This window comes from Astatotilapia calliptera, chromosome 23, assembly GCF_900246225.1.
Source record: "Astatotilapia calliptera chromosome 23, fAstCal1.2, whole genome shotgun sequence".
Lineage (NCBI taxonomy): Eukaryota > Metazoa > Chordata > Actinopteri > Cichliformes > Cichlidae > Astatotilapia > Astatotilapia calliptera.
In genome coordinates this window covers 18,341,281-18,355,831 of record NC_039323.1, presented here as the reverse complement: position 1 = coordinate 18,355,831, position 14,551 = coordinate 18,341,281, and the positions used below count along the sequence as shown (strand labels likewise).

Genomic DNA, 14,551 nt, shown 5'->3' with positions numbered 1-14,551 from the left:
CACGTCCACGTCTATCTGTCATGCTTCCTGTGTTACTTTGCTACTCCAGTGTTCAGTGTTTTTGAGTTTTGCTTTTCCCCTGTCTCATCACATCAATTAGTCCCACATGTGTGCTTCCTGTTCCCCATCCTCTCGTTAGCCGGCCTGTGTATGTTAGTCCTCAGTCTTCCCCTGCTTGTTGTCATGTCTGTAACCTTTGTGGGCATTCTCTTTGCTGTGTGTTTTTTCCTCCGTGCTCCTCGTAGTTTTCTAGCTCTCTGTTTCCCAGTTTAGTTCCTTAGTGTCCAAGTTTAATTGTGTTTTGATTTAAGTTCATATTTCTAGTTCCTTGCTTTTGGTTTTCTTTCCTGTATGTGTGAAGAGTCATTTACAGCCAACATAAAGCTGCCTCTTTCAGTTCACCCTTTTTTTATCAGTCCTACATCCTGCCTGCTACACTGCAAATCCATGACAGTCAAAAGGTAGAGGATTATTTTAAGAAAAAGTAACAAAAAAAAATCCTATGAAAGCCCCACTACACATGTAACTGTAGCTGTATATTGTGAATTATTATCAAATGGATTTCATGGATTATTAAAATATTAATATGATTAATATTACTGCTGCAGATGTTTAAGCCTGAGCTCACTTTAAATACTTTCTATGCTGTTTAATTTCAGGCAGTGCGTCACGCTCTGTGAAATCAGGTGCTTGTAATTTGGATTTCCTGTCATCATGTATCTCAAAAAACAAAAACAAAACAAAACTCAGTAGTTCAAGCATTAATCTTGATGTATACAATAAAAAAATGTAATTAAAAGGGTTGCATGACTAACTGGTAATATTTACAGCAAAACTGGTTAAACTTTGTGCATTCATTCAGTCAGTTAATTTCTCAGAGACGCTGGTGCAGTCTGAACCTGTTTTAATAAATTAGACATTACAGGAGCTCTCCATTATTAAGGATTTCTTTGCAAACTACTCTGCATCATATATATGTATCACACATGTTATTAGTGAGAGGAAATGTAAGTGTTGAGATGGTAAATCACAGAGGAATGACATTAAACTGAACTTAAAATACAAATTGAAATAAAATGAAAAAAATGAAGTTCTGCTCGGATCGTAATGTATTTTCTGAACATTGTAAATCTTCCCTTAACAACAGCTCATAGCTGATACTGAAAAGAAAGTGACTTGAAAATTTAAAAAAGTCAGTTAAATATAAATTAAAATTAAGTAAAAAGTAAAAAATTACACAGTGAAACAAACAAGTGGAAACAGACAAATGAGTCAAAGACAAACTCCATCTTGTACTATCTGCATGGTTTTACAGGTCCTGTACAACTACCGTTAACCAAGGGGCTACTACTTCTAGGGCAGCCTTTACTATATCTATTAATAAGTTAATCATTAAAAATCCTACTACCATCTATGTTGCTAACAATAAGAGAAAACTAAAAGCAGAAGTACAAACAGTACAGTAGTTACTGTTGCTGCTAGTAAAACGTCTGAAACAGTCAAATAAGAAAAAAGGTCTGCCCTCCATCTCCAGCCTGACAGAGTTATAAACTCTTATTCAAGGCAAAAGTCTACTTTTTACACATGACTGTAGTGACCATCTGTTACATAAGTGATCAGCTGCACACCAAAAGATGTAGTACGTCAGATATCTCAGTGGGTCTGACGAACCTGCCAATACAATCAGCTGGTGTAACACAAAGACGTTGTTGTGTGCAGAAGAAGTGATGACACTAGGATTTTAATGGTGAAATCATGCGGAGTAGCCATATTTCCTGGAAACCTTTGTAAAATTAGCACATCCAATTATTTCCTCTTTTCTATTTTTTCTTCAGGCGTTGCCAGAATCTTTGCAGAAAAGAAGAAGCCAGGAAATGTTTTACCCACTAACCCCATCCTGTCTGACAGTAAAGCTATAAAATGTACAGGTCCTGCAAAAACTACCCATAATCCTTACTGTTATTCTACCACAAACGTAGACTTCACTACATCTATTAATAGGTTACTATTCCATTTTCAAGAACTTTAACAAAAACTACTACCTATGTAAAATTTCTGTTACTATCATAAATACTGTTATTGCCTCCACCTTATACTAATACTGCAAAATGAACCCTTAAAGTTTGAACCATTGTCTGCTTTCAGATTCCAGCTTGACAGTGTTTGACAGCTTAAGATACACAACTTTCCATATGATTTGAAAGTTTTACATCTGAAGTGGACAGATGTCTTCCAACAAGCCTGATAATACACAAAATGTAGTGCTGTCAGCGTTAATCTCGTTAAAATGACGTTAGCGCCATAACCGCATTGACGTGGCAAATCTATGCGTTGACACTGCGCAGCCCCAAGCATGGGGCGATCTGCATTAACTCGCTAATGCAGATTTGTCGTGTTAACGCGGTTATGGCGTTAACATAATTTTAACAAGATTAACGCTGACAGCACTAACAAAAAATTAATGTATTTGCTGCAGAGAAGAAACGTGCGCAAACGTTTGTATGTTTTTCAATGAAATACAACAAATGAAGTCTTGTAGCGTCTGAAAGAACTCGTTCAGTGATGTCTTGCTCGGTAGGGCTGGATCACCTTGCCCTGAAACACAACATAAGTATAGGGAAGAAGCAATATTGTGTTAGCACTTTAAGCAGTGGTATTGATATCATAGGTACCAATAGCAGCGTCATCACCAGATGCAAACATAAAACAGTTTTTAGAGATGTTAGGGTGACTGTGGCTCAGCAGATTCTATGCATTGTGGGTGCTCAGAGTAGAAAAGTGCTACACAGCTCAAAAAGATAATGCGTTGACCTCTACGGCTGGTTAGTTAAGTTCCTTGTTGAAGGCCTAAAATGAACATTTTCAGCACTAGTATCTGTGTTTTGAACTGATCATAATCGGTCTGAAGTGTGGTTAAATGGTGCCAGCTACATCTAACTGTGTGGACATGGAGCAAACTCAAGGCCATGAAGACTTCATACAGTTTAAATTGACTAGAGTAGCAAACCCACACACTGTCCATGGGAAGCAGACAGCGTACAAACCTATTCACATACACTATGATTGTTATAGTATGATGCTATTTTATATTGTGACACAGCATTGTAATGTGATATCCTCTTCTGTGTTAAATATACAGATATATAGGATTGTGGAGTTGCTAGAAAAATATTTGTAATGCAAAATTAAAACTCACAGTATCAGTTCTGTCAGTAACAGTGGAAGGTTTGTTTACCTGAATAGCCCACAGTGTTTCTGCGTTCTCGTAGATGTGAGCTGAAGGCTCTTCCACCTGTTTGCTGCTTTTGTTCTTCCTCGAACACAGCAGTACCAAAACCCCACCTGCCAACAGATCATTGAGTCACTCCACCTTCAAACTCACAGTCAGGACAGAATGTCTCATAATGAATGTAAGAATATGATCCGGTCTGAATACTGCTGCTATTCTCAAAATGATTTAGTCAAGTAAAATAAAAAAACAACAACAAAATAAATCAAATAAGATATTCAAGCAAAAGAAAATTACTGAAACACTAAAATAAAACAAAAATATACAGGTTATTTGTCAATTTGAACATCTTTGTCCACACTTCCTCTCTGAAGAGGTTTGTCTCATCTTTTCACTGAGACTCAGGGTGTCTACATGACTAACTGGCTTTTCAGAGAGAGGTTGGGTTGTAATGTTTATTCTGAAGTTCTGAAAATCCCATGATAAATGTCCTCTATATCACAATATTTAAGGGAACTAAAAGTAAAACTGAAACTTAGAAAAGCTAAACTGAAATGAGAGAAAACAAACAAACTGAAGCTTTACTGACTTGAAATCAAAAACTCAAAATAAAAAATAAAACCCACGTCAAAAATACAAACTACAAGAACTCCGTTTGATCAGCATTGTTCACTAAGGTGAATGTTGTTGACATACTTTTTTAAGTGATTTGGATTGGCACAAATTATAAATGATGGACTCATCATCATTTTCCTAGACATAAACTTACTAATCCCACACTGGGGAAATTCACAGACGATTAGGGTTCAGCAAGAAAACCTAAATTAGAGATATATTCGAAAGAAAATATATATATATATTATATTATATTATGTTAAAGAACTAAATAAGGAAAATAGTGTACAAAAACTATCTAGCAGTTATTTCTACTATTTACTAATGGTTGCTGGGCAACAGATCAGTCGATTAACAACAGACATTAATGAAAGATCAGAAATTGTGTTATGATTGTGATTCAGTCAATGAAGGATGTGGGTGTTCTTGTAGAGGCTCTTTTTCCTGATATTAAAAGAACTTTTTGATCAAAGTTAATCAGAAAATACTTAAAATATCAAACTTTAGTGTGTTTGAAAAGATAGAATCATGTTTAAAAATACATAAAACACATCAGAGCACTGAAATTAATTAATCATGGGCGACAAGCCTCAGGTTAAATGTGACTAACACTATTAGTATGCTCTTCTCAAAAAGTCTGTGCAAATATTACCAAACCAGAGGTCACAATATGAGGACAGAGCATGTAGCTGAGCTCATGTATTCGTGTCCTAACTGTTCCTTTAGTACAGATGTCAGCGAGTCATTTTTCATTTTATTTTATTATTTTTTTAAATTACCAGCTTTTAAAGCTCCAGTGAACGCTGTGATAGATAAATTTGGGTCGTGTTCATCGGTGAATAGTGTGGCTCGTCCAGTAGTGGATGTCGGTATTTACAGTTCAGACCAGAATCTCCTAAACTTATCTCCACTCACACTCACCCATTATCAGGATGATGACAGCGGCAACTGAGACGGATATCATGAGGATGAACTGAGTCATGATGCAGTCCTTCAGCAGGTTGCTGTTGGAGGCATCTGGAGAAAGATGAAAGAGGAACAAAGGAGAGATAATCAATGGAAAAAAAGAAAAAAAAGTATTGTTTTATTTCTTTAGAACCGTTACAGTTATGATAATTAAAGTTTCCAATCGGGGCATTTTGTTGACAAATTATTCTGAAAACAGTGCAGAAGATTCACATCTCCAATCACAACCAGTGATCCAAACTAAGGTACTAACAAGTTAAATTAACTTTGATTTCTGAGGCAACTTAAATGTAGAGAAAAGGAAAATATTTAATTGACACACGAACAAGAACGTCAGCTACCTACCAACTGTAAGTATACAACTCGTTCTTATTTAGATATGCACGAGATGTCTTCTGGTGTTGGTGCCCTGATCTAATGCTCACACATGAAGTACAAACACAAAGCAAATGGGACACGAGTTCCTCGCCACTCATCCTAATTTGACTAAAGAGGACTGTTTTTTTTTATTTTTTTTATTTGTGTTTAGTATTACCATGGAGCCAAGACACCAATGGTCAAGCACACTTTCACACCATCTGTGACGACAGCAGTATTCGGCAGAATAGCTCTTCTGATGCTTTTTTAGTGGAGGCATTTGAAAGAAGGGCCAATTTTTAGTTTCTGCTGTCTATTGGTTGTGGGGGCGGGGACAATGTAGCACTTGAGCTCATTTCTCAACGTATTGATTTCATAATTTTCAACAGAATGGTCATCAAAGTCAAATTATTCTGAATCAGGAACCATATGACTACAATACTACTGAAACCCTCACCTCCAGCTAGATCCAATGGTGACCTCAAAGTAATCAGTAAAGCACAAGTCAGTAGATTATAGACAAGTTTTATGTCTGTTGACCAGATTAAGATGATTTATGAAAAGTAGACGTTTCCACAAACAGACCACTTGTTCAGCCTCATCGCCACCATAATTGTAAAACAATGCTTTACTTATTGAGTATTATCAGTTTTTTTTCCTGTTGCATAACTGCTGTATTGATGAAGAAGACAAAACTCTTTTTGCCCCTCAATTTTATTTTATTGTTAACAAACACATTTGCCATATTTTCCATTTTACATGTGTGTTTATTGCCATATACCACGAGTCTATCCATGCTCACATGCACATGGGCTTAAAAGACTGTCACCATAGCCCAATGGTATTGTTAGAGGTTAAGAACAAATATTCACATACATCCCACATTACTGCAAGAATGTGGTCACAGCTTTCCTAAACATGTTGAAACAGTCAAAACTCCTGTTAGACAGCTCAAAATGTGCATTTCTACAAATACATCATGCGATCTGAACACCAACTAATTTGTTTTGCAGCAATAAAGTAAATTGAAAGTTGGGTACTTACCTAACAAAAGGTGGAAAGTCTCCACAAAATGAATGCTGCCACCTCTCTTGATGCCACAGAAGTAAAGCCTGCAGTCCTCTGCTGTATAGTTTTTAATCACAAGTTTGTTTCCCAGGATTGAGAATTTGGATTCAAAACCAGGAGAGCAGTAGGTAGAGCCTGCTGAAGAAAAACTGCGGCCAATACATGCTCTGAACTGACTGTGGATCTCCATGTACCAGTATCTGTCTGATGTCTGATTGGAGCAGGTTAGAGTGACATCGGTCCCCAGCTCTCCTCTGACCTCGGTCACGTTCTCGGCCTCTGCACAGAGCAGAAGCACCAACAGGATCATCCACAGGAGAACCATGATCAGCTTCAGCATCCACAACAAGACGGAGTCGTCTGAAAGCAGCTCAGCTCTGATGTGATTCTAAGAGGGAAGTGCTCTACACTTCCTTTTTCAGATGGTCACTTGATATGACATCAGATTTTTTTAAAAACCACAAAAACGAACAAGCGCTCAGGAAGTAGAATTACATTGACCCTTGCTTAAACGCAGTAGCTTGGTTTAGTATTAGAGATATTCAACTGTTTTCTGCAGCTCAATGATTTAATGACAATACTGCAGTAGTGACGCTAGTAATGAGAACAACAGCAACTTTAACAGCAAAATCATTGTACCAGAGATGACAGTGACATGTTTAAAGTAACAGCTTTTTTGTTTTGTTTTTTGGACTGGCTGCTACATGACATAAAAGGCTCATTTTAAATTGTACGGTGTCTTCTGATCTTCTTAAATGTTCCCACGGTCAAGAAATAGATTAGAAATAGAAATATGGATTAAAAGAACAAATATTACATTGTAATAAATGTAATTTTTATTAAACAGTGAAACAAAGTGGAAGCAGACAAATTACTTTTTAATACTGTTACAACAAATCATGAAATATACTGTGTACTGATACTACACATGAAAAAATGAAATGAATGAATCAAATCCCGTGATGTCTTGCTGAAAGAGGGTCGCCTACCCTGAAACAGAAAATGAGTAATCAGTACAGGGTAGTACAAGTAGTACTATTAGATAGTATTACTACTATCACTGTAACTTTTAATAGCTACAGTGATAGTCTTTGCAGCGTTAGCAGCAACACTGAAGGAGTAAAATAGCTATAGAGATCAAAACTTTTTAGCATTTTAACATGTGGGTCTGTGGGCAACTGTCTTTTTTAGAGCCAGACTCAAGTCTATATTAGGAAAAATGAGGTTTTTGCTGCTTCACTTTGGCTTTGAAGATAATATTTTGACCCTGGTTCATCTCATTCATTTGACTTGATCATCATGTTTTTCGTGCCAAAACACTGGTGTTCCTGAAGAAACCATACCTCACAATTGAGTAAGGCACCAGCCCTGCCCTAAGTTATGCCCTGCTTTTCATTCTTTCTGCACTAATGTTACCATGACTTCCTAAATGAACATCATGTTTTATTCAGTAAGACCTGAAAGGAGCTCCTGAGGCCATAAACCCACCAGAAAAGTGTTTGCTGAGCCCACTGGAAGCTGGAAGGAGTTTTGTGAAAAACTAAATATAATTCATGATTTAATAGCTCACAGAAGCAACTTTAGGAGCAATAATTTGAAGTAACCATTTCTGTATGACTTTAACCCAACCACAGTGAGACCTGCTGATGTACAGTTGGGAGATGATGGCTGAGAAATGAGTATATCAGAGGGACAGTTCAGGCTGAGCGGTTTGGAGCTAAAGCTAGAGAGGCTGTGATGTCGCATTACTTTGATTATGTTTGTCCCTGATGCAGCTCATCCAAATGCACATGAAAACATTAATAATGGGGTAAATCAAAAGTTATAGAGACAAGGCTGAGATGTTTTAGGCGCACATAGAGGATGGGTAGTAGATATATTGGACAAATTATGTTAAATATGGAGCTGCCAGGCAGTAAAAGAGGAAAAGAAGAAGACCTCAGAGAAGATCAGTGTGACAGAGGAGGATACTATTGCATGGTGGACTGGGGTGAATTTGTTGGAACGTCCTGTCTTGGGAAAACTGTATGACTGTGATAACGTACACCTGGATGATCTGAAGCAGCAAACATAAATGACCAGGAATCTTAAATGAACAAAGCTGTTTTAGATTCTATTAATTTCAGAAGACATCACATGCATATTTCCATTTTGTCATTACGACTTAATGCCTGTTAACGTTCATCATAGCAGCCAAACATTTTTTAAACATTATAGAGAGTGATCCTAGTACCAGTACTGTCAGTAGTCATGGTTTATGCAGCACACACAGCATCAGTTTTGTTAGCAGTCACAGTTTTTACTTACCTGCACAGCCCGCAGTAGCTCTGTAGCATTACAGATGTGACCTGAAGCATCAGTCGTAGCATTTTCTCCTCTTCAAGCACAGCAATATGACGACAAAACCTGCCAACAGAGCTGTGAGTCACTTCTTGTTTATCCAGATGTACAGATCTAGATATATTCTTATAATACACAGATTTCTGTGCAGTCGCTGACAGTATAAAGCTGCTTCCTCACTTGTAAGAGTGATTGGTCACAGTGCAAAATGATTAAAAGAAATACGGACTGAAGTTTGACCAACACTTCTAATATGTGCTGCCAGAAACATCTATTCAAACATTAGATACTGTGATCTGAAGTTAGAAAATGTGCTAAATTTATCTACTGTGACACACTCACTGATTATTAGTGGCTGCCTTTGTCATTCTGAGACACAGATGATGATGAGGTGACTCTTATAGCAGTCGTTCTGTGGGTCGTTGGGAGGAACAATGACATCTGGAAACAAAGAGGCAAAAAGATCAACTGAGAACATGTTATAGTTACAAATCAGCAACTTGAAACACGCCCACCATCTATAAATTTTCATTGAAAAACATACTTTTCATATATCAGATATATAAGGTAGTATACAGCCATGATAGAAAAAACTCTTATTTCTTTAAACAACAACAACAAAAAACCCATCTAGTTACCTGTATCAATACACCATCTTATTGCTCTGCTGGGGTTTTTGTGTTAATTATTAATTTCTTTTTATTCTTTTTATCCAAAGAAAGGATCGCTTTCACTCAAGAAATCAAGGAAATCAGAATAGGTGCAGCTTTTTGCCTTATGAAATCCAACCTTGAAGCTGCAAGGAACCTTTTTGTACCCAGTGTAAGTTCCAAAAAAGGAAAAAGAAAAATATATCAAGCTCACAAGTTGAGTTATTACTTGTTAGGTTTTAACTGCCAAAGTTTTCTTTTACAGTATCTCAGGACATGTTAAAACCCACCACGCTGGACCTTCACAGAGGAGAGTTTGAGTCAAAACAAATGGTGGGAAGTTTGGATGTGAAAAAAATAACACATGATCTCATTCCGTTTGCATTCATTCTCACACTTACTAATACTAATGACTATGAAGGTCAGACATGAGAACAGAGTGAATGCAAAAAGTAAAGAACGTGGTAATAGATAACAAGTTAAAACATGCAAAACAGAAAAGAGAAATCCTGTTAGCCTGCTCAAAACCTGCTTTTCTGCAAATACGTCATAAAGCCTGAGAACTAACTAATCATTTGTTAGTCATATGTTCATATGTTTTACAGCAATAAGCAAAAAAAAAAAACCAAACAAAACAAAACAAAAAAAAACTTGGCTACTTACTTGAGACGAGGTGGAAAGTCTCCACAAAATGAATGCTGCCATCTCTCTTGATGCCACAGAAGTAAAGCCTGCAGTCCTCTGCTGTCAAGTTTTTAATTATCAGTTTGTTTCCTGTGATTGAGAACTTGGTTTCAAAACCAGGAGAGCAGTAGGTAGAGCCTGCTGAGGAAAAACTGCGGCCGATACCTGCTCTGAACTGACTGTGGATCTCCATGTACCAGTATCTGTCTGATGTCTGATTGGAGCAGGTTAGAGTGACATTGGTCCCCAGCTCTCCTCTGACCTCGGTCACGTTCTCGGCCTCTGCACAGAGCAGAAGCACCAACAGGATCATCCACAGTAGAACCATGATCAGCTTCAGCATCCACAACAAGACGGAGTCGTCTGAAAGCAGCTCAGCTCTGATGGACTCTGACACAGAAGTGCTCTACACTTCCTACTTTACATGGTAACTTCAGTCAGTGTGACGTCTGAAAAAACCAAACAAAACCAAAACCGAAAACAAATCCCCTTAATGTCGCACAGGAACTAAAACTTTACCACTTCCAGGCAGTAGTGTGGCATGTGGGTGTGGAGCAGGGAAATTATTTTACTGCTATTGTTAAATAATTGTCATCATTACCATTGCATTAATAATAAAATCTGGAGTTTATATTGCATTCAGGGGTTAAACAGTGTCTCTTTCAGAAAGACTGAGTTGCAGGCTGACAGGAAGTTGTATGCAGAAGTGAAAGCAGATAGTTATTTTGAGCCGCAGGCTAAGACGAGGCTTTAACAATGTAACAGATAGCTTTAAGAAGGCCTTAAGCAGCTATGACTATTTTATACACAATGCATATCTGTGCTTATTAAAGAGTTGGAGCTCGGTCAATTAATTGGGGGTCGGAAGCTTTGTTCGGCGCGATGTTCGGACAATCTATTGTGCAAGTGACTTGGAGCCATAGAAGGAATTGCAATACATGCTTACAAAACACTTATATATCAGATCATTTTATATTAAGGTTTTAGTAGAGGTTCTTGGTTAAAACATTTATTTAGTAGAAGACATACACATAGTCTCAGTGAGCCTCCGTTCTGGTGAAAGGTCAGAAGTGCAACAGGTGACACAGAGAGCATGTGAGGTCAACACACACACACACACATTAGTCTGGCTGTAACTGCAAAAGTGTCTCGGTAAAAGAGGAACCGTTCCTTGTTGTCTCGGCAAGAAAGAGGAACAAGACAAGAACTGAAAGGTAGACAGGAAGGGCCAGCCATGAAAATAGAAGATGATTTTCTGGGTGAAAAGTCATGATGGTGTTGATCTGATCTATGTATAAAATGTACCGGTGACGCATGAAGGGGCGTCAGTAAACAAACCCTGATGCTATAAAATATCTGTTCATGCTTTGATTAAGTCGAGGACTACTGGCTGTCTGCGTACAGAGTGTCTTCCCACACGTGTGTTCATTAAAATCATTGTTTGACCAAAGACCGACTGGACCATGGGTGGTGTGTACTCTCCTTCCTCAACTTTGAATCTTAACATGGGTTAATGTGGGTTCTAACAGCTTCATACTTCATCGGATGACATCTCGGGGAGGCACACTGCCGTGAGTTCTCAGAAATTGGCTGCTTGAGCACAAGAAATGACAACATCACAGAACGCAAGCTCACGGCTCTCCAACGGGAGATTGAGAGACCAGTGTTGGACTGCAGAACTGCTTCGAAATTCATATGAGCTGTTCGCACTAAAGTAAAAAATACCATCACTTATGCGGATACCCCTCTGGCGCCAACTGCAAGGCCAGAGCTGAACAAAACACCCTGATAACGACTGTGTTTAGTCTGTTCCTTCCCATTCCATGCAAGGCCACCTGGGTTGGCTGGAAGACTGTTTACTTAGCCTGGCAGGGCGAAGGTCAGCTGAACTATGGACACGCACACGCAACCTGAACCTGAGCAGGTAAACCAACAGCCGTAAACCAATAGCAAACTCATCCTACATGATAAAAAAAATGCTGTCTTCCTCAGCTTTGTCCCAGCATTTGTCAACAGGACACAACCACAAAACGAGAGAAACAACACATTTACTGAGTGGTAGTTAAGCTAGCTCCCCTTAAGAGAGATGTCCAGTCCAGCTGCAACTTCCAGGTCTAGGGCCCATTTTCTTTCCAATGGTAAGCACAGCTCTCTCTTCAGCACCACAGAGTGGCGCAGAGTCCCCCCCACTTCACATGCTGCACCAGTCTGTCTGATAAGTTTCTGCTCCGATTTCCCTAAAACTTCACTTGAAACAACATCTTTTACCCAGTTAGAAGTGGGTACTCTGCACGTTTCCACTTGAGAATCATGACACGATCACCATGCCAGTCACCTCACACTCAGCTGCAGCCAACAATGATGGTTTTCCAACTGAAAACCATCAGCTAAGTGGGAGCACTGATTGAAATATATTTTAAAATAGGGACTTAACTCTTTTGCTTAAAAATCAATTATCACCCACACAGCTTAATACAAATGCAAGAAAGTTAACTGTTTTAAGGCCTCAGCCTTCAGACGCAGCACTCTCCTGATTGGTTTAAACAGCCAGTCATTCATAGGCTGATCAGATCATGAATGTCTCCATGACACTCTGACTCAGGTGGACCTGCAGCAGGGAGCTCCAACATACTGAAACACTAAAACAATGAAAGGAAAGAAAGTTCAATCTCAGCATGTTTGCTGCTGGACTTGGAGGCTCTGAGTTGATAAGAACGCCTTCTTCCACATGTGTGTTAGTGCATAATGGTGCTTTTATAGATTAGAGTTCATTCCTACAGCTCTGTCATCATTTAAGCTTCAGTAAAATTATTTAAGTGAGGTCCTACTGATCATTGTTACCACCTGAAAATAAAGTACTTTATTTGCTGCTTTATTTTTACACATTGCAACTTAGAAGCTTTCTTTTTTTTTGTAAAAGAAGCTGGGTGCTTATATGAGATGAGGCAGAACATGTGCACAGCATAAAAAATGTCCTTCAGTCAATCCAATCACTCTGTGTTTCTCAGAATTAAACGTTGGCTTCAAAATCAAAAAGCAGTACATAGAAACTGTAAGTGACACATTGCACCTGATGCATCATCTGAACTGACTGTACCAGTGTTTACCTGAACTGCCATAAGAGCAGGTTAGAGTTAGAATCACGTTCTCGGCCTCTGCACAGAGCAGAAGCACCAACAGGATCATCCACAGGAGAACCATGATCAGCTTCAGCATCCACAACAAGACGGAGTCGTCTGAAAGCAGCTCAGCTCTGATGTGATTGACAAATTATTGCTCTACACTTCCTGTTTCACACAATCAGTCAGCTCATCATGTCCCAGCTGATCAAGTGGCTCCACCTCTTGTCTCCAAGCTGTTACTGCAGAAACACATTCATACACATATTAAGTAAAACAAATCAAAGTAGATAATAACTTCAATGAGGTGGCACATTTTCTACTACTATAACACTGCCAAAACACGTACTACACCATTTGGTAGTACTGACACTACAGACCCAACTCTATCTTGTACTTCTAGGTCTGCTAGTCAGGGTACACCCTGGAAAGGTCGCCAGTCTGTCGCAGGCTAACACAGAGAGATAGACAACCATTCAATTCATAACCAATTAATCAAACCACACAAAGCACATCTTTTGACTATGGGAGGAAGCCGGAGGACCTGCAGAGGACATGCAAACTCCACACAGAAAGGCCACGGCCAGATGGTGGATTCAAACCCAGGACCTAACCGCTCGGTGCTACCCACCATGTTGCCCCTTCTGTAGTACATAATCGACTTATTTGTACACATGTGTAATGATCATCAGTATCTGGAATATTAATGACTTTGTGTTCAGCTGCACTGTAAACACCAGCAGATCCAGAGTGATGGGCCTTGAAGGGATCATTTTATATATGAATTGGCCTTTAAAAGAGGACCTGAGGAGACAAGTTAAATCCAGGTACTTTGATCAGGAAATGATGACAACAAAATTTTAGTGACATCATTTGGAGTATGTGTGGAACATTGTGTACGATTACCACATCAAATTACTGACCTTTTACTGTGTTATTTTTTACAGTTATTCCATAGAATTCTTGCAAGAAAGTAAAAGTCTTTCCACAAACACAAACAAGAATCAGCACTTTTAGAAAGTTTACTACATCTATAATTAGTCTACCCCTCTATTTGTTCTATTAATGGGACTTCTACTATTCTAATTATTGAGAACAACAGTTGCTCCATATTGATCATGACAAATAATGAAAAAAACAGCTCTTTCTGAGTAGTCGTGTTTTCCTTGTAAGCTGTACATGATGACCACATTAAATCACTTCCCTTTGCTGACTTTAGTTTTACATAATACACTTTTTTTTTTCAGGAAACAAGTCATGGCATAAACAATGGAAACAAGCAAAAACATCATTATTTTTATATCCAGTTCAGTCACATAGTGCTGCCGTAAATCCTACCATAGGCTTAGGGATGGGGCAAGCAGGGCTAACACAGAGGCTATGTCCACACTAGCCCGGATAAATTTATAACGGCGTTTTTGTCTGAAATGCTCCGCGTCCACACTAGCGTTTACAGTCATTTTCGCAGAGTTGAAAGAGAGAGAGAGTTAAAGAAATCGAAGAAAAGCTATCTGGAGCATGTA

The 14,551-nt window shown here is 38.6% G+C and overlaps 1 protein-coding gene across 1 annotated transcript; it reads right to left on the bottom strand.

The window, feature by feature from the left end:
* Positions 1-2,491: 2,491 nt before the first annotated feature.
* LOC113015547 (uncharacterized) lies at positions 2,492-6,632 on the bottom strand. Its single transcript, XM_026157556.1, has 4 exons — positions 6,212-6,632; positions 4,766-4,861; positions 3,236-3,342; positions 2,492-2,595 (listed from the first exon to the last, which is right to left on the bottom strand). Exons 1-4 carry the CDS (start codon positions 6,573-6,575, stop codon positions 2,557-2,559), a joined length of 606 nt encoding a protein of 201 aa, XP_026013341.1. The 5' UTR covers positions 6,576-6,632; the 3' UTR covers positions 2,492-2,556.
* Between the last annotated feature and the right edge of the window lie 7,919 nt (positions 6,633-14,551).